This window comes from Pimephales promelas, chromosome 7 (genome assembly GCF_988280905.1).
Source record: "Pimephales promelas chromosome 7, fPimPro1.hap1.1, whole genome shotgun sequence".
Lineage (NCBI taxonomy): Eukaryota > Metazoa > Chordata > Actinopteri > Cypriniformes > Leuciscidae > Pimephales > Pimephales promelas.
Genome location: NC_142775.1, coordinates 4,043,831 through 4,068,670, shown reverse-complemented (window position 1 = coordinate 4,068,670; position 24,840 = coordinate 4,043,831). Strand labels below are relative to the sequence as shown.

Below are 24,840 nucleotides of genomic sequence, written 5' to 3'. Positions count from 1 at the left end.
TATGTAGACTGTAGTGTACACCATGAGTTTTTAAAAGCTTAGCTTAAAGTTTTGCAGTAAATGAATAGGCTAGTGCTCATGACCAGTTATCGTAGAGGCTTGGACCTGGAAACAGTATTCATGGCGTCACATGGCCTAACAGTTGTATGTACCATAATGAGTCGACCCGAAATAGTGCAGATGTATCTACATCCTCAAATTCAAAGCATACATTTTCTACAGTAAAAAAGAGTTTTTAAAGGCCATTGCACACTGAGTACGAAATTTTCGTATTCATCACGCACAGAAACCTTGCACACTGAGTCCGATGCGTATTTATTAAACCTTTGCGGGAAAAAACGCAAAAATACAAAATGGATTCGTCAAGCAGTGAGGATGATTTTGTGGTCCTCTCTCTAATTGAAAAGAGAAAATATTATGTCAATTCAATCCTGAAATTGCGCCGAGAGGAAGCACCTCCTTATCAAGGAGTTGCGAATTTATCCCGAGCGATTCAAAATTTACCTCAGAATGTCAGTGGGACAGTTTGCTTTGCTTGCGATTCTGGAGCCACATTTTAAAAACAAGACCACCAATATCCGTGAACCAATCGATCCTGAACAGAGACTGTCGGTATGTCTAAGCTAAGGTATGGACACACACACATACACACGGACGCGCGCAGCCCAGTGGAAGCGCTGGGCAGACAGAACAGCTGTATAGGCTACAGGTTATATATTGTACCCAAATAATACATTAGTCATCGAATTGGCTGCTCAATCACACATTAATCGATCCGAAATTTCAATCTGATTGAAAGGGGAGGTTATTCCTTTCATAATCCAATCGAGAGAAGAGAACATAAACACTTGATCGAATTGAAAACTGAAACTAAAAGCACTGCGCATATGTGCAATGATGAGCGGAACGAGCTCCATAGACAGTAAACGAGCTCCCCCCGGCCCTGAATTGTCAAAAAACCTCTCAAAATGCGGCTGTGGATGCGAAAAACGCAGAAAATCGAACCCGATCCGAATTTTTTTATGACGGACGAAAGTTGCAAGCGTGACTGACATATCGTGAGGTCGAATTTTTTTTTTAACGTGCGAAAATTTCGGATGCAAATTTTGGACTCCGTTTGCAATGGCCTTAACAACAATAAAATGGATGTCAGCAGCTCTGAATAATAGGGTTTTGTTCTGACTCAATCCAACTTTCAACTAAGCACTTTAAACACACTCGTACATATGGCTGTGTTGACCTAGTGTGACTTTATGATTGTTGTTTTGATGATTTGAGCTTATGCTAACACATTAACACATGCTCATGTGTTGATGGTTTTGATGCATGAACTAACCTCATTTCACCTTTGACCTTTACACTGCTTGGCATGTGTGTTTTTGTGTCTGTGAACTCTCTTCTAAAGCCTAACTCAACTAGACTACGTCTGGTTTTTCATCAGTCGAAGGAATCGCTGTTCTTTGAGAGAACCTTGTTCCCCAAGCCCCTGTTGCTGGTTATCCTGGGATCACTTCTAGTTTGTGTGTGTGTTTCAGGTTCCCCTGAGTGCAAGTATGTCTCAAGTGCGTCTCCACTCCTCTAATCCTAACCTATGTGCGGAGTTGGCGGATTTTCAAACCCCCGTCACACGTCTGACTGACAGTATCGACAACGCCAGTGACTACATCAAACTGCAGGAGGACTTCTGCGTCATTGCACAGAAAGGTGAACAAAACCTTCAAGCCAGTGTTTTCACTGCAAGTCACCGAATATACATCGAACTATTGCAAAGAAAACATGTTTTTTTTTATGTTTTTTTGTGGGAATGAACCAATCTTATGAGTCGGTTCTTTGAGTGAATTGTTCATAAAGAATCACAAGTCTGAAGAGTCTAATGAATTTACTGGCGATGAACTTTCTACATCTGTGAGTTAATTGTAAAGTTAGTGTAATTAAAGATAAAAACAGTGTTATAATTGTGAGCCTAAAAAGGATTGTTTTGATTATGTATCCAGGACCAATTATATATATATTTTCATGTCAGTTAAGGTCCTTGCACCAAACTATATGCCTAAAGTCCGAAATTTTCACATGTTAAATAAATAAATACCTAATACCTCAGAAACTTCGGTAAAAAATTCAGATGGGGTTTGATTTTCGGCGTTTTTCGCATCCGTATCAAGCATTTTGAGAGGTTTTTTGACAATTCAGAGCCACCGAATGACGAATACGAAGAAAGACGCTTAGGAAAATTTCGGACTCCGTGTGCAAGGACCTTTACTCACCGAGAAACAAAAGATGCACAGCTGTTCTTGAGGGATATTGCAGGGTTTTGACCCAGAGACAAAGCCTGGCGCAGTTTGTAAGCACTCAGCATGATCTTGTGTGTGTGTGTTGCAGTGCACTCTCTTCTGAAGTCTGCCTTCAACACAGTGGCCATAGAGAAAGAGAAGATTAAACAGGTGTTGTCGGAACAGGAGCAAACCGGCCAATCAAATCAGATTATGACCCTCCGCCGCTCCCTGTCACAGGTTTGCTCCGCCCACCACTCTCTGTCACTGTTATAATCAGGCAAAACAGCAAGACTAACACTGACTAACACTATTTTTTTTTGTGTAGGATGCATTTTAACACCAACATGTGACTTCATTATTGCTTTGCTTTTGTAAAACTTCATGTCATGGCATTATTTAACAAAGTTTGGGGTCAACATTTATTTAGTGATTTTGCCTTCAAAATAAAAGTACGAGAATGTTTTCGCAGCAGTGTTTTATTTTGAGAGCTCTTAATTAAAAACGTTCTGAAAGACATTAAAAAGAGTTTGTGGATCGCTTCGTTGCAAGATTAGACACACCGGCTTTGCATTGACATCACTAGGTTGAACGAATGCATAGTTGTCTTTCCACTGTCAACTTTCCTCTTTAGACTGTTTGATAGTGCCATTATCTCTCGCTAGCTAGCTTAAATGTTAACATCATCTGCACACGACGTAACAGTGTACCTCTAGCACGCAAACGATTTAAAAAAATGCAGTATGTGAGGATGCCAATGAATAATTCAGAGTGTAAAATTAGGCTACGTCAAATTTATTACAATAAGTTAGGCTCCATTGTGTAACGAGAAAATTAAAATGATACACATGTATTATTCACAATATGGAAAGAGGAAATAAATCATATTTTCTCAAACGTGCCATTAATGGTCTTATTCAAGTCCTCTTTTATTTTTATCCATTCCGCATCTCCCACATATTGTATGTGTGTTTTAGGAAAGCGCTCTGAGTTACGAGTTGTTGAATGAAGACACTTGCCAGGTTATTAATAGCTTTATTAATGTATCCAGTGTAAAACCATGACACCGCCACACATGTAGCTTTTAAAGGAGTTGTTCACTTTTGAAAAAAGTGCTTTTGCTGATAATTTACTCACCCCCATGTCATCCAAGATGTCCATGTCTTTCTTTCTTCAGTCGAAAAGAAATTAAGGTTTTGGTGAAAACATTCCAGGATTTTCTCCATATAATGGACTTCAATGGGGTCCAAACGGCCCAAAAGACAGTTTCAGTGCAAAATGCAAACTGTTCAAAGGGCTTTAAATGATTCCAGACGATGAATAAGGGTCTTATCAAGCGAAAAGATCGCTCATTTAATAAATAAATAACAAAGTTTAAGTTTTATAAGCTCAAATGCTCGCCTTTGTCTGTGATGCACGTTTGTGACTCTCCTGTTCGAACTCGTTCATCAAAATGAATGAGTCAATTGGTTGATTCAACGAACGAAATGAACAAATTGACTCGTTTAAAGCTCTTTGAAGCTGCACTGAAACTGTCATTTGGACCTTGAACCGTTTGGACCCCATTGAAGTCCATTATATGGAGAAAATCCTGGAATGTTTTCATCAAAAACCTTAATTTCTTTTCGACTAAAGAAAGAATGACATGGATATCTTGGATGACATGGGGATGAGTAAATTATCAGCAAAAGTTTTTTTCAAAAGTGAACTACTCCTTTAAGTTTACTGTCCTACTACAGTAACAGCTCACTACCAGTTAAAAAAAAAAGACACTAACAGTCTATCTAGTTGCATTTTTCATCAATTACTTTCTTAAATTATCCATTGACAATATTCTGGCATAGTCAAAAAAAAATGTTACTTTACCCTGCTCTAAACCATAAAAAAAGGAGGTTTTTTTATATAAAATTATTAATTTAATTTTCTGTGTGACTCTTGTTTAGGCCATATCCCAGAATGCTGAGCTGAAGACCCGTCTGAACCGGATCCACTCGGAGTCGGTTCTGTCCGAGCAGGTCGTCAGTGTGAACATCATCAGCAGTCCCGACGAGGTCAGATATTACTCATTAGCACTGCGGCTCGGAAATTGTTTAGTCGTTGAACGAATGGCTGGTCAGGACAGAACAAAAAAAACGTTTTCAATTGAGAAAACGGTTAATTATAGGGATATAAAAAGCTACTCTCATTTTTCTGAGTCACTTTTGAAGCTGTAAATGTAAAGGCTGAATCAGATGGAAAGCAACACTGTTCTCCGGCCTCGTACACATTGGCTGCAACACAAGCGAACAGAGCAATCATTGGACGTAATGAGTCCCGCGAGATCTGGCCATGCTGATCAACCATGTGTTTAAATATTGGCAACAGACGTTGTGTTTCAAGGCTCTCGCTTTCCACAAGACTTAAATCCGTCAGGCTTTCGTGTTGCTTACATCGGGTCGTATGTCTCTGTGCTTTGGCCTTGAACACGAGTGTCTGTCTGTGATAAATGGCAGATCTGTGAAGCGATTCTGTGATCATCACATGAGGTTTATTTTACAGTCCTGTTCCCCTCCCTCACACTACAGTATGTACTTGTTAGGGTAATTACAATAGAGGGAATGCATTGACGTCACTTTCAACCCCTCTCAGCCTGACTGAGTGGCGAAAGATCTGCTGCGTGACTGAGAGGGGAAATTTAATAGGGGAAACTGCGGCTAAAACGAACAATTTTATCAATTTAAACGAAATGTTGGACTCAATATAGTGTTCCTTACAACTTACTAAAGATCCAGTGATCATGGATATTGACATCCAGCCAGTAATCGTGTTGCCTGACATTTATGTTTGCCTGATTTCCACACCGGGGAAATAAAAGCAATATAGACCTAAACATAAAGCACATTTGCCCGTGAACGCTTTATATAAATACAATATAGGTCTAAATCCGGCTGATCACTTATATCAGTGTTATATACAGCCTATATATATCATCATATCGTCCAGACATAAAACTTTATAGTGTTTTTTGTTTTTTTTTGGTCAATGTTTATTAAAAAACATCCAATAATGCAGAATATACAATAATAAATATTTGATTGATGAGTTGTTAATATATATAACAATGCGGGTATGGTTTTCCAGCTAAATTCAGCATATCGACACAAAATGATAACTGCAAATCCTCCTTTGGCTGACTGGAGTCCAGTTGTTTCGATCCATTTGCCCCTCTTTCTATATCAGTCTGTAAAAATATACCTCTGATTTGTTGTCAAATCTAGTTGTACAGTCAATCCCAAAGCTCTTTCCCACTTTATATGTGCTGTGTTTGTTTTTCGCGGCATTCACGCTGAGTAATACTGGGTAATTACGAGGTCCTAACACTGAACATACACCTAAATCTAACCTGAACCCATGTAGTTGCCTTATATTACCCAGTACTTTCTTAGTTAAGTACACGCACTGTAAAATAAAGTGTAACCAACTTTGTAGTTTGTGTCAACAATGCAGCAACAAGTTTATTTGCCTAAATATAGTTATGTTTGGTTTTGGTTTGTGCCTCCCCTGTGATTATACAGAAATCTGGTGAGATTGCAATATCTGTAATTAGGGGTGTCACGATACATATCACAATATTTAAATCACGATATGATATTATTCCAAAACTCCTAGCCATATGATAAAAGGTTGACAAAATATGTACTAATGATTCAAATGCTGAATTATTTGGTATGACATATATGGGTGTGCAAATGAATAGTCTTGGACTTGTGAGAAATGAGGACAATAGAGACACCAGAATAACAATATTCACGATTCTGAAGCTGAAAATACAGAAATATTTTAGATTAATATGCTATCACTCTTTCACTGACTAGATTTGTCAAATATTGTCGGACACTTTTTATCAGGACACACACATATTCCCCCGTTACATTATTATGATATTCAACATTATATATAGTACTTGAATGTAGTACTGACACTAAAACTCCGTAAAGTTGAATTTTTGCACACAGTCATTTTTATTTTGGGTGGACTATGCACAGAATACAGATTGTCACTATCCACGACACATATTGTGTGTGTGTGTGTGTGTGTTCTGCAGGTAGGGGAGCCGCTGCACGTGGGCATCCCTCTCTCTCAGCAAGTGTCTAACGAGAGCCGGCTCTCCATGTCGGAGTCGGTGTCCGAGTTCTTCGACGCTCAAGAGGTGCTTCTGTCCGCCAGTTCATCAGAGAACGAGGTGTGTGTGTGTGTGTGTGTGTGTTCATGTCAAAGACATCTGCTGCTGAGGTGAAATACAATACAATTAACTTGCACTTGTATGCTTTACTGTTCAAAAGTTTGGTGTTGAAAAGATTTTTTTAATGTATTCAAAAGAAAAACGTACTCTTCTGCTCTCCAAGGCTGGATTATTTTAATCAAAAATACAATAAAAATTTGGACATATTATTAAAATATAAAATCATCTGTTTTCTATGTGAATATGTAAAGTGTAATTTATTCCTGTGATCAAAACTGTATTTTCAGCATCATTACTCCAGTCTTCAGTGTCACATAATCCTTCAGAAATCACTCGAATATGATGATCCGATGATCAAGAAACATTTATGATCATTATCAGTGTTGAAAACAGTCGTGCTGCTCAATATTTCTGATACTCTAATTCTTTTAATTAAATAATTTTTATAAAATCTTATCGACCACAATATTTTTAATGATAGTGTAAATTATAAGATAATTTTTCTCACTGTAACGTTGACGAATTATATTATTATTAGTTTTGATGACTAATATTCATATATAAGATTATATTATTATTATTAAGAATGACTGATGTATCCAAACGTGGGTGTATCATTGCATGTGTCAGTTATGTTTGTGATTTATCATCTGTCTGTGTCATCTGTGTTTATTTGTATATTTGCACACTGCACTGCAGTAGGTCATTACACATACACACACACACACACTCCCACCCAACACACACACACACAATTTACAGTTATTCAGCACTGCGCAAAATGAGAGACATTGAGTAACATTACCTCCCCTCTCTCTCTCTCTCTCTCTCTCTCTCTCTCTCAGGCCTCTGATGACGAGTCTTACGTCAGCGATGTGAGTGATAATATCTCCGAGGACAACGCCAGCGTCACGGATAGCGTTTCCAGACAGAGTGAGATCAGCCTCCCTCCTCCTCCTCGCTTTTCTCTGTTCAGTAGAGCCGTCCTGATGGGACATATGACCTTTACACACACACACACACACACTCAAACACATGAACTGAAAGACAAACGCTCTCACAAATACATTATCTACAGTATGTAATGTAAATGTCTCAATCGAGCGTAGGGTCAGTTCTGGCAGGTCACGTTAGTCAAGCTCGCCTCAGTGACTCTCAGCTGATCCAGCCTATCACTAGCCGCGTTTCCATTACCCTTTAAATTGCGCAAAATGAAGTTGTGAATTGAAAATACGCACAAAAGAAACACGTCATTTTCGCAAAAACTTTTTTTTACACTCGCATGAGGAGGTTTTTCAGGCAATTCGAAAAATAAATATTTCGCAAACCTGCAATGGTAACAGTTTTTGCACATTTACAGTCACCTGCCGTAGATGACGCGGTGTGATTGGACTTAATAAGACACAGAGTTCTTTATTAAATTCATACAAAATAAATTGCAAGAGTTATTCTGGATTCTAAACCTCAAAGAAATGCCACAATCAAGACGTCGGAGCAGAAATGAGTGAGAAACACCCAGACACACCTCATATGTGCCGTTCACAGTATGCTCTTTACTTGCCTTTAGGCCTAATGTTTGTTGCTAAATGCTTTACGGTAATGTTGGTAACATGCTGTTGGCTCCAGCTTTTCGGGTATTGTTTACTGGCTTGTTGCCTTGGCTCACTCTGGTAACTGCAAAACAAAAAGAAAAAAAAGAAAATCAGCCTGATTTGCGCTGTCAATTTGGGTTTAGGGGATATTATTGGCCTATGGTTTTATTTTGGGGGGTTATTGCTGCTCTTTTCCATGCTAAGAACGTAACCAAACCGCCTATCCAAACTGTGTGCTAACTGTCAACTGTATTTGACGATAGTGGTCCTGACAGAACTGTTGAAATGTCACTATAAACATATATAATATCTAACAGGGGTAATTTTACAGAACACATCAAGAGGTCATATTTCACTCCAAAACCAAACTCAAATTTAGTATTTAAAAATCAAAGAAATTAAAAGATTTTTTCTGGGACTTTCTTCATTTGGACATTTTAAGGATAATGAACTATATTTCATATATATATATATATATATATATACACTACCTGGCCAAAAACAGGGAACTGTTTGGATTTAAATAGGCAAATGCTTATTTCTATGGCAAATGCAGAGTCTATGATTGGATCATCACTGCAGTGATTATTATTGTTGTAATAACCCTGATGGCGGATAGCCAGGATATGGTCCTGGTATCCCACGAGTAACGTGTTGTTTCTCCCCCAGTGCCTAACGGGGATCTGTCCAGTGGTGCGTTTCGTAACGGCAGGCGCTCGTGTCTCCCCGCTCCCGCTCCTGACACGTCCAACCTCAACCTGTGGAACATCCTGAAGAACAACATCGGGAAGGACCTGTCGAAGGTGTCGATGCCGGTGGAGCTGAACGAGCCCCTGAACACACTGCAGCACATGTGTGAGGAGCTCGAGTACTCCGAGCTGCTGGACAAGGCAGCCCAGACCGACGACCCCTACGAACGCATGGTACGCTCCAGCTCTTAAAGGCACAGCGCACCCTAAAATAAAAACTCTGAGATCAACTATTCACCTTGATGTCATTCCTAACCATTCATCTGTTAAGTTGGGAAGAGACTTCACCAGTCAGTAGCAGTCCAGTTCACCAGTCAGTAGCAGTCCAGTTCACCAGTGAGTAGTGGTCCTTTTCACCAGTCAGTAGTAGTCCTTTTCAGTAGTCAGTAGTAGTCCGGTTCACCAGTCAGTAGTAGTCCAGTTTACCAGTCAGTAGTCCGGTTCACCAGTCAGTAGTAGTCCAGTTCACCAGTCAGTAGTAGTCCAGTTCACCAGTCAGTAGTCCGGTTCACCAGTCAGTAGTCCGGTTCACCAGTCAGTAGTAGTCCGGTTCACCAGTCAGTAGTAGTCCAGTTCACCAGTCAGTAGTAGTCCAGTTCACCAGTCAGTAGTCCAGTTCACCAGTCAGTAGTCCGGTTCACCAGTCAGTAGTCCGGTTCACCAGTCAGTAGTAGTCCGGTTCACCAGTCAGTAGTCCAGTTCACCAGTCAGTAGTCCAGTTCACCAGTCAGTAGTAGTCCGGTTCACCAGTCAGTAGTAGTCCGGTTCACCAGTCAGTAGTCCAGTTCACCAGTCAGTAGTCTGGTTCACCAGTCAGAAGTCAGGTTCACCAGTCTGTAGTCAGGTTCACCAGTCAGTAGTCCGGTTCACCAGTCAGTAGTCAAGTTCACCAGTCAGTAGTCCGGTTCACCAGTCAGTAGTCCGGTTCACCAGTCAGTAGTAGTCCGGTTCACCAGTCAGTAGTCCAGTTCACCAGTCAGTAGTCCAGTTCACCAGTCAGTAGTCAAGTTCACCAGTCAGTAGTCTGGTTTACCAGTCAGTAGTCAGGTTCACCAGTCAGTAGTCAAGTTCACCAGTCAGTAGTCCGGTTCACCAGTCAGTAGACCGGTTCACCAGTCAGTAGTCCAGTTCACCAGTCAGTAGTCCGGTTCACCAGTCAGTAGTCAAGTTCACCAGTCAGTAGTCCAGTTCACCAGTCAGTAGTCCAGTTCACCAGTCAGTAGTCCAGTTCACCAGTCAGTAGTCTGGTTCACCAGTCAGTAGTCCAGTTCACCAGTCAGTAGTCCAGTTCACCAGTCAGTAGTCCGGTTCACCAGTCAGTAGTCCAGTTCACCAGTCAGTAGTCCAGTTCACCAGTCAGTAGTAGTCCGGTTCACCAGTCAGTAGTCCGGTTCACCAGTCAGTAGTCAAGTTCACCAGTCAGTAGTCCAGTTCACCAGTCAGTAGTAGTCCGGTTCACCAGTCAGTAGTCAAGTTCACCAGTCAGTAGTCCAGTTCACCAGTCAGTAGTAGTCCGGTTCACCAGTCAGTAGTCCAGTTCACCAGTCAGTAGTCCAGTTCACCAGTCAGTAGTCCAGTTCACCAGTCAGTAGTCCAGTTCACCAGTCAGTAGTCCAGTTCACCAGTCAGTAGTCTGGTTCACCAGTCAGTAGTCCAGTTTACCAGTCAGTAGTCCGGTTCACCAGTCAGTAGTAGTCCGGTTCACCAGTCAGTAGTAGTCCAGTTCACCAGTCAGTAGTAGTCCAGTTCACCAGTCAGTAGTCCAGTTCACCAGTCAGTAGTCCGGTTCACCAGTCAGTAGTCCGGTTCACCAGTCAGTAGTAGTCCGGTTCACCAGTCAGTAGTCCAGTTCACCAGTCAGTAGTCCAGTTCACCAGTCAGTAGTAGTCCGGTTCACCAGTCAGTAGTAGTCCGGTTCACCAGTCAGTAGTCCAGTTCACCAGTCAGTAGTCTGGTTCACCAGTCAGAAGTCAGGTTCACCAGTCTGTAGTCAGGTTCACCAGTCAGTAGTCCGGTTCACCAGTCAGTAGTCAAGTTCACCAGTCAGTAGTCCGGTTCACCAGTCAGTAGTCCGGTTCACCAGTCAGTAGTAGTCCGGTTCACCAGTCAGTAGTCCAGTTCACCAGTCAGTAGTCCAGTTCACCAGTCAGTAGTCAAGTTCACCAGTCAGTAGTCTGGTTTACCAGTCAGTAGTCAGGTTCACCAGTCAGTAGTCAAGTTCACCAGTCAGTAGTCCGGTTCACCAGTCAGTAGACCGGTTCACCAGTCAGTAGTCCAGTTCACCAGTCAGTAGTCCGGTTCACCAGTCAGTAGTCAAGTTCACCAGTCAGTAGTCCAGTTCACCAGTCAGTAGTCCAGTTCACCAGTCAGTAGTCCAGTTCACCAGTCAGTAGTCTGGTTCACCAGTCAGTAGTCCAGTTCACCAGTCAGTAGTCCAGTTCACCAGTCAGTAGTCCGGTTCACCAGTCAGTAGTCCAGTTCACCAGTCAGTAGTCCAGTTCAACAGTCAGTAGTAGTCCGGTTCACCAGTCAGTAGTCCGGTTCACCAGTCAGTAGTCAAGTTCACCAGTCAGTAGTCCAGTTCACCAGTCAGTAGTAGTCCGGTTCACCAGTCAGTAGTCAAGTTCACCAGTCAGTAGTCCAGTTCACCAGTCAGTAGTAGTCCGGTTCACCAGTCAGTAGTCAAGTTCACCAGTCAGTAGTCCAGTTCACCAGTCAGTAGTCCAGTTCACCAGTCAGTAGTCCAGTTCACCAGTCAGTAGTCCAGTTCACCAGTCAGTAGTCTGGTTCACCAGTCAGTAGTCCAGTTTACCAGTCAGTAGTCCGGTTCACCAGTCAGTAGTAGTCCGGTTCACCAGTCAGTAGTAGTCCAGTTCACCAGTCAGTAGTAGTCCAGTTCACCAGTCAGTAGTCCGGTTCACCAGTCAGTAGTCCGGTTCACCAGTCAGTAGTAGTCCGGTTCACCAGTCAGTAGTAGTCCAGTTCACCAGTCAGTAGTAGTCCAGTTCACCAGTCAGTAGTCCAGTTCACCAGTCAGTAGTCCGGTTCACCAGTCAGTAGTCCGGTTCACCAGTCAGTAGTAGTCCGGTTCACCAGTCAGTAGTCCAGTTCACCAGTCAGTAGTCCAGTTCACCAGTCAGTAGTAGTCCGGTTCACCAGTCAGTAGTAGTCCGGTTCACCAGTCAGTAGTCCAGTTCACCAGTCAGTAGTCTGGTTCACCAGTCAGAAGTCAGGTTTACCAGTCTGTAGTCAGGTTCACCAGTCAGTAGTCCGGTTCACCAGTCAGTAGTCAAGTTCACCAGTCAGTAGTCCGGTTCACCAGTCAGTAGTCCGGTTCACCAGTCAGTAGTAGTCCGGTTCACCAGTCAGTAGTCCAGTTCACCAGTCAGTAGTCTGGTTTACCAGTCAGTAGTCAGGTTCACCAGTCAGTAGTCAAGTTCACCAGTCAGTAGTCCGGTTCACCAGTCAGTAGACCGGTTCACCAGTCAGTAGTCCAGTTCACCAGTCAGTAGTCCGGTTCACCAGTCAGTAGTCAAGTTCACCAGTCAGTAGTCCAGTTCACCAGTCAGTAGTCCAGTTCACCAGTCAGTAGTCCAGTTCACCAGTCAGTAGTCTGGTTCACCAGTCAGTAGTCCAGTTCACCAGTCAGTAGTCCAGTTCACCAGTCAGTAGTCCGGTTCACCAGTCAGTAGTCCAGTTCACCAGTCAGTAGTCCAGTTCACCAGTCAGTAGTAGTCCGGTTCACCAGTCAGTAGTCCGGTTCACCAGTCAGTAGTCAAGTTCACCAGTCAGTAGTCCAGTTCACCAGTCAGTAGTAGTCCGGTTCACCAGTCAGTAGTCAAGTTCACCAGTCAGTAGTCCAGTTCACCAGTCAGTAGTCCAGTTCACCAGTCAGTAGTCAAGTTCACCAGTCAGTAGTCAAGTTCACCAGTCAGTAGTCCAGTTCACCAGTCAGTAGTCCGGTTCACCAGTCAGTAGTCCGGTTCACCAGTCAGTAGTCAAGTTCACCAGTCAGTAGTCCAGTTCACCAGTCAGTAGTAGTCCGGTTCACCAGTCAGTAGTCAAGTTCACCAGTCAGTAGTCCAGTTCACCAGTCAGTAGTCCAGTTCACCAGTCAGTAGTCCGGTTCACCAGTCAGTAGTAGTCCGGTTCACCAGTCAGTAGTCAAGTTCACCAGTCAGTAGTCCAGTTCACCAGTCAGTAGTCCGGTTCACCAGTCAGTAGTCCGGTTCACCAGTCAGTAGTCAAGTTCACCAGTCAGTAGTCCAGTTCACCAGTCAGTAGTCCAGTTCACCAGTCAGTAGTCAAGTTCACCAGTCAGTAGTCAAGTTCACCAGTCAGTAGTCCAGTTCACCAGTCAGTAGTCCGGTTCACCAGTCAGTAGTCCGGTTCACCAGTCAGTAGTCAAGTTCACCAGTCAGTAGTCCAGTTCACCCGTCAGTAGTAGTCCGGTTCACCAGTCAGTAGTCAAGTTCACCAGTCAGTAGTCCAGTTCACCAGTCAGTAGTCCAGTTCACCAGTCAGTAGTCCGGTTCACCAGTCAGTAGTAGTCCGGTTCACCAGTCAGTAGTCAAGTTCACCAGTCAGTAGTCCAGTTCACCAGTCAGTAGTCCGGTTCACCAGTCAGTAGTCCGGTTCACCAGTCAGTAGTCAAGTTCACCAGTCAGTAGTCCAGTTCACCAGTCAGTAGTAGTCCGGTTCACCAGTCAGTAGTCAAGTTCACCAGTCAGTAGTCCAGTTCACCAGTCAGTAGTCCAGTTCACCAGTCAGTAGTCCAGTTCACCAGTCAGTAGTCCGGTTCACCAGTCAGTAGTCTGGTGAATGCATGACACTGCAACAATTGCCACCTTGTGATTATAATGCACAAAATAAATTATCAGAGTAAACTCTGAGAAAACACGAAAGTAAAACATAATTTTATAATTATATATTGCAATACTTTTGCGCTGCTGTATTGATATAATTACAACCTCAAAATATTGCAATACTGGACAGAATCTATTTTTTCCCTACGACTACTATATATACATCTATACACAAAACACACACACACACACACACACTGTGATGTAACAGGAGCTGAGGAAGGGCGAGCCGGGCCTGAAGCAGGAACACATGGAGAGGGTTGTGGGAAGTGACCTCTGGCCTCATTAAGTCAATGACGCTCAGTTGTAGTGTATAGTGTCCACACACACACACTGACGCAGACTCTTACACACTCTGCAGATATCCTGGGAGCGTAGTGTTGATGCGCAGTGTAGGAGGACGACTGCTGACTCTCTCAGACCGACTGAGGCAATCTCATGAAGCCGGCAGGAACCAAGAACATCACATTCTGAATAAAGATAATGATGAAGCCTATTGTTAGAGTTTTGTGACATTATTTTCATGACACAACTGTCAATAATATATATACACTATATACTGTATATACTATACTAATCCATGTATATTTATACATTAGTAGTAGTAAGAAATCTTATTTTAATTGCAAAGTACGTAGCAGTAAAAAACATATATATATATATATATTTATTTTTTATTTACAGTATATTTGTAGCAGTAGTAAATCATATATTAATTGCAAAATACATCATTGTAAAAATGTATCAGTGTAAAAAGTATCACAGTAAGGACAATGTAATTAAAATAAAATAAACTAAATAAAAACGCATAAGGATGGGGATTTAATTTTTTTGTTTGTGAAACATCAAAAAGTAAAATAATATATTATTATATTAAAGTAATTTGCGATTTAAATATGATTTCTGAATAATAATATTTATAATTATTTTTATTTATACTATTTATTTTTTTCCTGAAAATAATGTCACAATGCACATTTTGAAAAAAAAAAAAAAAAAACAATGCAAAAAGGTCCCTAGAAATGTTTTATTTATCATATTTTGTATTTTTGTTAGTTTTTGGGCTGAAATATGCCCTTAATCTGCTTGTTTCTTATGTTTACTCTCCTCATTTGGAGAGCCTGAGCTGCTCTTGACAGATGATGTGGCATTAGCCCTTCAGTTGTGACCCGAGCCCGTGTGACTGTGTGTTTGTGTGATGCTCGTCCTCGGGATTGCCCTGTTCCTGTAAGCACTGTTCAGTCCGTATGAAGAGCACACGGTGGATCTGGGCTCAGTGGGTTCAGTGGCGGTGTGTGTATTGACAGGTTGCTTTGTTTGTGTGTGCAGGCGATCATTGCAGCGTTTGCAGTTTCAGGATATTCATCCACCTATTATAGAGCGGGCAGCAAACCCTTTAACCCTCTTCTAGGGGAAACATACGAATGTGTCCGTGAAGACAAAGGATTCTGCTTCTTTTCTGAACAGGTACATTATCACACACACACAAACACACACACATCACACACACAGCAGTACCTAGATTATGCAGTACCTGTTCCAGGTGAGTTCCTGTCCTTTACTGTAGCACTGCACCACTGTGTGTGTGTGAGATAGATAGAGATAGAGTGTGTGTGTGTGAGAGAGAGAGAGTGAGAGTGAGGGTGTTTTGCTGGAAGCAAGGCCGTCAATAGTCCTCTGGCGAAGGTTCTTCCTGCTTGACTTGAAAAGGCTCTTTGTCAGCACTGAACTTTTACACTGTGTGTGTGACATAATGCAGTTGTTCATAGAGGAAACACTAGCACAGGCTCATAGTAGAGTTATTCATCCTGTTTTATGTCACACACACACACACACACACACACACATGGCCCAACTGAGAAGAGCTGCCGTTGGTGTGCCGAATCCCGACCCCTGCCAAATTATTACCCCCCTAGCATTGGTAGGTGTAGGATTGGTTGTGGGGGAGGGGTTATGATTAGGGGTGGGGTTGGGATTAGGCAATCAGGTACTGACCAACGAGGGGGTAATAATTTGGCAGTGAGTCAAAATTCGGCACAACACCGGAATGACAGCGTGCTTCTCGTTTGAGCTGCACCGCATGGACTCAAACTAATATTAGGCCGCGTTGAGCTCAGAAGAGGGTTACTCAATCACGTGACACCGTTACTACACAGCGCTGGGAGATCCAGCGAGAAGACTTCTGAATTCGCCGCAGTTTTAATAACATCGCTGCATGATCTAGTGAGAAGCTTTCAAATTCAGCGCAGGATTCTCTGTTATAAACCACAGATATCAGATCAAACTGCACTCATGTGGAAACCAGGAGAAACCTTTTCAATCTACAATCTTCACCAAGGATGAAGGTTTTGAAGGCATGATGTTCACATTCACCACTCACTGTATCCATGGATTTAACGTAGTAACGCTCACTGTATCCATGGATTTAACATAGTAACGCTCACTGTATCCATGGATTTAACGTAGTAACGCTCACTGTATCCATGGATTTAACGTAGTAACGCTCACTGTTTCCATGGATTTAACGTAGTAACGCTCACTGTATCCATGGATTTAACATAGTAACGCTCACTGTATCCATGGATTTAACATAGTAACGCACTGTATCCATGGATTTAACGTAGTAACGCTCACTGTATCCATGGATTTAACATAGTAAAGCACTGTATCCATGGATTTAACATAGTAACGCACTGTATCCATGGATTTAACGTAGTAACGCTCACTGTATCCATGGATTTAACATAGTAACGCTCACTGTATCCATGGATTTAACGTAGTAACGCACTGTATCCATGGATTTAACGTAGTAACGCTCACTGTATCCATGGATTTAACGTAGTAACGCTCACTGTTTCCATGGATTTAACGTAGTAACGCTCACTGTATCCATGGATTTAACATAGTAAAGCACTGTATCCATGGATTTAACATAGTAACGCACTGTATCCATGGATTTAACGTAGTAACGCTCACTGTATCCATGGATTTAACATAGTAAAGCACTGTATCCATGGATTTAACATAGTAACGCACTGTATCCATGGATTTAACGTAGTAACGCTCACTGTATCCATGGATTTAACGTAGTAACGCTCACTGTATCCATTGATTTAACGTAGTAACGCTCACTGTTTCCATGGATTTAACATAGTAACGCACTGTATCCATGGATTTAACATAGTAACGCACTGTATCCATGGATTTAACGTAGTAACGCTCACTGTATCCATGGATTTAACATAGTAACGCACTGTATCCATGGATTTAACGTAGTAACGCTCACTGTATCCATGGATTTAACATAGTAACGCTCACTGTTTCCATGGATTTAACATAGTAACGCACTGTATCCATGGATTTAACATAGTAAAGCACTGTATCCATGGATTTAACATAGTAACGCACTGTATCCATGGATTTAACGTAGTAACGCTCACTGTATCCATGGATTTAACGTAGTAACGCTCACTGTTTCCATGGATTTAACGTAGTAACGCTCACTGTATCCATGGATTTAACATAGTAAAGCACTGTATCCATGGATTTAACATAGTAACGCACTGTATCCATGGATTTAACGTAGTAACGCTCACTGTATCCATGGATTTAACATAGTAAAGCACTGTATCCATGGATTTAACATAGTAACGCACTGTATCCATGGATTTAACGTAGTAACGCTCACTGTATCCATGGATTTAACGTAGTAACGCTCACTGTATCCATTGATTTAATGTAGTAACGCTCACTGTTTCCATGGATTTAACATAGTAACGCACTGTATCCATGGATTTAACATAGTAACGCACTGTATCCATGGATTTAACGTAGTAACGCTCACTGTATCCATGGATTTAACATAGTAACGCACTGTATCCATGGATTTAACGTAGTAACGCTCACTGTATCCATTGATTTAACGTAGTAACGCTCACTGTTTCCATGGATTTAACATAGTAACGCACTGTATCCATGGATTTAACGTAGTAACGCTCACTGTATCCATGGATTTAACGTAGTAACGCTCACTGTATCCATGGATTTAACGTAGTAACGCTCACTGTTTCCATGGATTTAACGTAGTAACGCTCACTGTATCCATGGATTTAACGTAGTAACGCTCACTGTATCCATGGATTTAACGCAGTAACGCTCACTGTATCCATGGATTTAACATAGTAACGCACTGTATCCATGGATTTAACGTAGTAACGCTCACTGTATCCATGGATTTAACGTAGTAACGCTCACTGTTTCCATGGATTTAACGTAGTAACGCTCACTGTATCCATGGATTTAACGTAGTAACGCTCACTGTATCCATGGATTTAACGTAGTAACGCTCACTGTATCCATGGATTTAACGTAGTAACGCTCACTGTATCCATGGATTTAACGTAGTAACGCTCACTGTTTCCATGGATTTAACGTAGTAACGGCATTGGTGCATTTTAAATTTCAGGGTTCGCACAACTTTTTGAGAGTGAAATTCAAACACTTTTCAAGGACTTTCAAATGCTTTACGTGTTTTCCAGCACTTCAAAGCTCTAAATATTAAATGTTATTTTTAATGTGATGATTATTTGTTCATTTATCAAAGATCGTCACAATGAAGGAGAACTTTTATTACCAGTAGATGGCAGCAGAGGCTCACTTTCCATTGCGCTCCCATATATATTTTTTTTTCACGTTTTGCTTTTAAATTTAGATATTATAAAAATCCCTATAATTATAAAAAAATCCCTACTATTATTATAATAAAAAATGAAATCCATTTAAGTCGAAGTGCGACACTTTGAAAAAGTCACAAATTCTCATGAAAAACAAAAACGTAGACACAGAAAGCGCTCCAAGCTCTGGGATTATTATTATTATTATATGCAGATCTATTTATTATTAATTTCTCTGGATTACTTAATGCTAATTGGTTAATAAACTTGAGCGAGTGATTGTATGTCCCCGTGTGTGTGTTCAGGTGAGCCACCATCCGCCCATCTCCGCCTGTCACTGCGAGTCGCAGAACTTCACCTTCTGGCAAGGTACGACTGATAACACTCCTGTGCTTTTACTCTCAAAGCTTTTTATCATCACACTCAAGTGTGTGTGTGTGTGTGTTTGTGTGTGTGTGTGCTTCAGACGTCAGATGGAAGAATAAGTTTTGGGGGAAGTCTATGGAGATTCTTCCCATCGGGACAGTGCACGTCTCGCTGCCCAGGTACAGTCCCTGTCTCTGTTTCTCTCCATCATGCATCTGTCCATCTATCAGTCGTTCTGTCTCCTCCTCATATTCATCACCGATTGGCTCCTGTGACTGACAGCTTGTTTTCCGTGTGTTAGTTATGGTGATCACTATGAGTGGAACAAGGTGACGACGTGCGTCCACAACATCCTGAGCGGGAGACGGTGGATCGAGCATTATGGAGAGGTCACGATCAAGAGCACTCGCAACACCCCCTGCGTCTGCAAGCTCACCTTCATTAAGGTACACACACATCACTGTGATGATGCACTGGGGGTTCTCCACTAGGGGCCTCAGAGGACTTTCAGGAGGCCCCAGTAAGTCTTAAAGTTATTTAAAAGCTATTTTAAAGGCTCATAATGTTGCTTTGGAGACTCCTACATGCATCTCAGGACAAAAACACTTTCATTTTCTCATAATGTCCACTACATCATCAGCTCTTTTCTCACAGTGTCTGAAACAGTTGGATAAAGGGTCTCTCTAAACCCCTCATTTCTGAGAGTCTACTCTGCTCTGATTGGTCAGATGGCCCAATCTGTTGTGATTGGTCAGTGAAGGCCATTATCACATCTGAATCTCAGCTCTTGATACACAGTGACACGAACAGTAACGATAGTGTCAGTTTTGGCGGCAGAAAACAGCGTCTTCTCGACATGAACAACACGAACCAAACTCTTTCCATCTCTGATACAACCAGCAGCCAATGAAGATCATAGACTGGCATTATGCAAATTTGTTACAAACATACGTAGATTCAACAGGAAGAGAGACTGGAATTACTGACGACTCGTTTCAGGCGGTTCAGAATCACTTCTTTCTTTTAGGAGACAAAAACTTTATTTCTTATCTTTATCTTTGAAACTTTGCAGACCTTTTACATTCAATATTACCAGGGTTTGAAATGAACTTTTTCATCTAACGGCCAATTTGTCTAGTAGTTTTTTAAGTTACAGGCCATGCGTAACTTCTACTAGCCAAAAAAAAGAAAACATTAACTACGTTACATCTTTTATATAAATATACTAAGTACTGCGCAATAAACTGTATTTAATAAATCACGAGGACTCACGGGTCGAGTTTTTGCGCTCACACGAACCTCCCCAGTAAAGCGAGTAAACGTAATAAGTAACACGCCACACCACCCACAGTTCATTTTTACCCGCATTTGGCGAGTGTTCATTTCAAACCCTGAATATTTCTTAATATATACATTTTTACAATATATATATATATATTTAATATTACACACTACATAAAAGGTAATATCCAAGAAAATCATAATAGGAGCATTTTAAGTTATATTAACAATCTTAATTAAAATGCAAAAAAAAAAAAACTCTAGATGCAGAACATTAAACTGACATCATCTTTTTGAGATTTTTATTACAACCGAAATACAAAAGGAACATAATAATTCAGATCTGGACGAACAGAGCGATGTACAGCAGACTGACAGTGTTATCCTGTACGCCACCAGGGGGAGACACCTGCCAATGACGGATAGCAGTTGTGCCTGCATTTGCAATTGGTTTAAGAAACAGTATTTAAAAATGTTTATTACAATTTAATATAACTGTCTTCAATTTAATATATTTTAAAATGACATTTAGTCCTGTGATGAAATTAGAAATCATTTAAAATGATTTATGCAAAATTGAACAGCAGTCACATTACCAGCTGTGAATAAAAGATTCCTGCAGTAAGATCAGCCAATAGGGGGATGGACACTGTGTTGTCATGGTAACAGTGCGGGACAGGGAAGTCTTTCCCTTCGGATCTAGTGTAAGGCATTGGGATAATCACTTCCAATCAGTATTTACTCTATATTTACAACATAGAACCATACGCAAATTGTTTCATAGTCGTATCATGACTCAGAAATCAATCAACAGATTCCCAACCCTAATCAGTGTGTGTGTGTGTGTGTGTGTATGTCCAGGGGAACTACTGGAGCTCGAATGTGAATGAGTTGCAAGGATCTGTGATGGACCAGGAGGGGAAAATCGTCCACAGACTGTTTGGGAAATGGCATGAGGGTCTGTACTGTGGAGTCCCACCTTCAGCTAAATGCATCTGGAGACCAGGTACACACACACAGGCAATGTTCCCTCAGATTGATTATGTTTGAGTAAAGCTTTTCTCTGTTTGATGGACATTTTGGGCTGAGCAAAAGCCTTCTCTCCATCAGACCCGTGCCTGTGCTGAAGTTATATTGGAACTTATTACTTCAATGTGCTGTTTCTATTGGATCATCTGACCCTTGATGTATTTTAAACCCCTGAATTTTAAATCATACCGTTATACCTTTTAAATTATAAATTATACCTGTCCCGGTTTCCACAGAAATCTGAAGCGGCACGAGTGTTTTCAACATTGATAATGATCATAAATGTTTCTTGATCATCAGATCGTCATATTAGAGTGATTTCTGAAGGATCATGTGACACTGAAGACTGGAGTAATGATGCTGAACATTCAGCTTTGATCACTCACATCTCAAATCTGTTTAATTTAATGAAGTGTAATGGCCAGAAGGAAATATTCACGATCTTGAAGATTAAACGCTCTCATTTCAGCAGTTATGACGCAGCAGAGGGCAGTTGTGATGATGTTTGAGAGTGAAATGTGTCTCCTCTTACATTCTCCTGGGTGTAAATGTGTGTGTGTGTGTTCAGGGTCCATGCCCACAGATTACGAGCTGTACTACGGCTTCAGCAGGTTTGCTGTGGAGCTCAACGAGCTCTTCCCTGAGCTGAAGGAGCTGCTGCCACCAACAGATGCTCGCTTCAGACCCGACCAGAGGTACACACACACACACACACACGGCCTCACAAGACAAACTCACTCTGGAAATGATTTCAACCTGGTTTTGGAGGATTCCAGAATCTTTGTGATTGTGTTGTAGGAAAACCTCAGCTTTTATGGACTTTTATGTTGACGTACTAGGGGTGTAACAGTACACAAAAAGTACATACCTTGGTTTTAAAGTCACGGTTCGGTACATACCTTGGTTTTAAAGTCACGGTTCGGTACATACCTTGGTTTTAAAGTCACGGTTCGGTATATACCTTGGTTTTAAAGTCACGGTTCGGTACATTCCTTGGTTTTAAAGTCACGGTTCGGTACATACCTTGGTTTTAAAGTCACGGTTCGGTACATTCCTTGGTTTTAAAGTCACGGTTCGGTACATACCTTGGTTTTAAAGTCACGGTTCGGTATATACCTTGGTTTTAAAGTCACGGTTCGGTACATTCCTTGGTTTTAAAGTCACGGTTCGGTACATACCTTGGTTTTAAAGTCACGGTTCGGTACATTCCTTGGTTTTAAAGTCACGGTTCGGTACATACCTTGGTTTTAAAGTCACGGTTCGGTATATACCTTGGTTTTAAAGTCACGGTTCGGTACATACCTTGGTTTTAAAGTCACGGTTCGGTGCATACCTTGGTTTTAAAGTCACGGTTCGGTGCATACCTTGGTTTTAAAGTCACGGTTCGGTACATACCTTGGTTTTAAAGTCACGGTTCGGTGCATACCTTGGTTTTAAAGTCACGGTTCGGTGCATACCTTGGTTTTAAAGTCACGGTTCGGTACATACCTTGGTTTTAAAGTCACGGTTCGGTACATACCTTGGTTTTAAAGTCACGGTTCGGTACATACCTTGGTTTTAAAGTCACGGTTCGGTATATACCTTGGTTTTAAAGTCACGGTTCGGTACATTCCTTGGTTTTAAAGTCACGGTTCGGTACATACCTTGGTTTTAAAGTCACGGTTCAGTACATACCTTGGTTTTAAAGTCACGGTTCGGTACATACCTTGGTTTTAAAATCACGGTTCGGTACATACCTTGGTTTTAAAATCACGGTTCGGTACATACCTTGGTTTTAAAATCACGGTTCGGTACATACCTTGGTTTTAAAATCACGGTTCGGTACATACCTTGGTTTTAAAATCACGGTTCGGTACATAACTTGGTTTTAAAGTCACGGTTCGGTACGTTTTCGATACAGCAGAAAGAAAGAAATGCCTGACAAATTTCCTATTTGTTAAAAGAAAAAATATTTTTAAATAAGTGTGAGTTTTCCTACATCTTGAAACTTTCAGGTTTATAAATGGGTGTCATCTTTGAAGGATGAGGAAATAATGTTTTGATAATTACATTAAAAATAACATTTGACTATATATTTATTTATATAATATTTAGTTTTGAAGAGCTGGAAAAAGATGTGTGAAGTACTTGAAAGCATTTCACCATTCCAGCCAAACTGGTTCCAGTTAGTGTTCCTATATTAAATCCATGGTGAATGTTGCTGGTCTGTGGAGGTAAAGTGTTACTAGTTCATTCACGGCACAATGTTTCTCCTGGTTTCCATGACAGCGCTGTTTGATCTAATAGAGATCTACGGTTAATAACGGAGAAATGTGAATGCTTCTCACTAGATCTCGCAGCGATGTTATTACCTCAGTGGCGAATTCAAATGTTTTCTTCACTGGAGCTCTTAGTGCTGTGTAGTAACAGTGTCGCTTGATGGAGATCGGCTCGTGCTGCACAGATGTTGCTGGTCCGAACTGATAAACGATCCGTGAAGCACATAATGAGTAGCGCAGTTTCGTTCCGCTTTCATTACGCCTGCCATTTGATGTTGAGCAACGTTGTGGTGGCCGTGCCAGCGCGAATTTTGTCGGCAGGAAAAACGGTCCAAGGAATCGTTCGGTTTGTATGCGTACTGAACCGAAACAGTTCAATACGAATACATTTACCATTACACCCCTATGACGTACAGTATTTACTGTTGAAACGGAAAGGTGAAAGCAAAAATGAACAATGAAGACAGTTTTGAAAAGAATAATTTCCTATGCAACCGGCAAAGCACTTTTTTCATGCGTTTTTAAGACTGTACATCAAGCGAAATCGAAGAACGGAAACAAACGAAGACAAAACCAGGCCAAAACGAACTTTGAAACGGCTTTCTGTAAAAACGTTGCCATTGGTCGGTGGTGGTGATGATGTAATAGGTGGGTGTGGCTCTGAGGCTCCGCCTTCTTTGAGGTGTAAATCTTCTTCGATTCATCAATCCTTTGAGCTCGGACGTCCATGAGTTAACATGAACACACTGGAGGACTGCTTTATGTTAGAAAATGAAGTTAATGTTAATTAAAAGACACACTGAAACCGTTTATTTATGTTTAATACGGTAAAGCTGCTGCTTTAAAACAATCTATTGTATGAAGTGCTGCATAAATAAACTGCTGAATTGTAAAGCTCGTGCAAATATATCCGCATCGCTGCGATCAGATGCTTTCTAAACTGCTGTTCTCTTCGCTGTTGTTGTTATTGTGTTTGTTGGTTATTGAAAGGAAAGATCACAGCTCATATTAGCATATTAATCAGGTGTTCTCTAACAGTATATCGTTGCTCGCGTGTTTAAAACTTCTTTCAAACCCCAACGCGAAGAACGAAAAAGAGCTTTGCATGAGTATATCAGGCCCTCAGGCATGTTTATAAATGTTACTTAAACGCTTTAATTAAACTAAAGTCTAATCCTGGCTTAATCTAAGCGCTGTCAGTGAAACCAGGCCCTAGTCTTTCATGTCACTTTGTAATTAAACTCTGTGTTTGTTAGAGTGTTTTCTGCTCCCTGAGAGAGTTTCTTGTTTAGTTCATCTCTTTCAACCCTCCTTGAAAACTCTGCAACGAAGCAGAGTAATCGTCAGTGGTCGCGCTGGTGTGTGATGTGTGTCTCAGGTATCTGGAGGAGGGGAACGTCCAGATGGCCGCCGCGGAGAAGCAGAGAATCGAAGAGCAGCAGAGGAACAAGAGGAAGTGGCTGGAGGAGAACAACATCAAATACCAGCCGCGCTTCTTCAAGTCAGTGCTCTCTTCAGCTCCTGTCCTTCACTCT

The 24,840-nt window shown here is 41.4% G+C and overlaps 1 protein-coding gene across 5 annotated transcripts in view; it reads left to right on the top strand.

Moving 5' to 3' along the window:
- osbpl6 (oxysterol binding protein-like 6) overlaps window positions 1-24,840 on the top strand; it is an 86,798-nt gene that overhangs the window by 57,325 nt on the left and 4,633 nt on the right. For all 5 annotated transcript variants that reach the window (XM_089132965.1, XM_089132968.1, XM_089132967.1 and 2 more), the window contains 13 exons: window positions 1,536-1,704; window positions 2,380-2,510; window positions 4,214-4,321; window positions 6,355-6,492; window positions 7,338-7,425; window positions 8,754-9,007; window positions 15,028-15,165; window positions 18,677-18,740; window positions 18,838-18,916; window positions 19,039-19,183; window positions 20,880-21,024; window positions 21,616-21,742; window positions 24,684-24,806. In XM_089132965.1, the coding sequence (XP_088989091.1) occupies window positions 1,536-1,704; window positions 2,380-2,510; window positions 4,214-4,321; window positions 6,355-6,492; window positions 7,338-7,425; window positions 8,754-9,007; window positions 15,028-15,165; window positions 18,677-18,740; window positions 18,838-18,916; window positions 19,039-19,183; window positions 20,880-21,024; window positions 21,616-21,742; window positions 24,684-24,806 (1,709 nt within the window). The remainder of the gene's footprint in view (window positions 1-1,535; window positions 1,705-2,379; window positions 2,511-4,213; window positions 4,322-6,354; window positions 6,493-7,337; window positions 7,426-8,753; window positions 9,008-15,027; window positions 15,166-18,676; window positions 18,741-18,837; window positions 18,917-19,038; window positions 19,184-20,879; window positions 21,025-21,615; window positions 21,743-24,683; window positions 24,807-24,840) is intronic.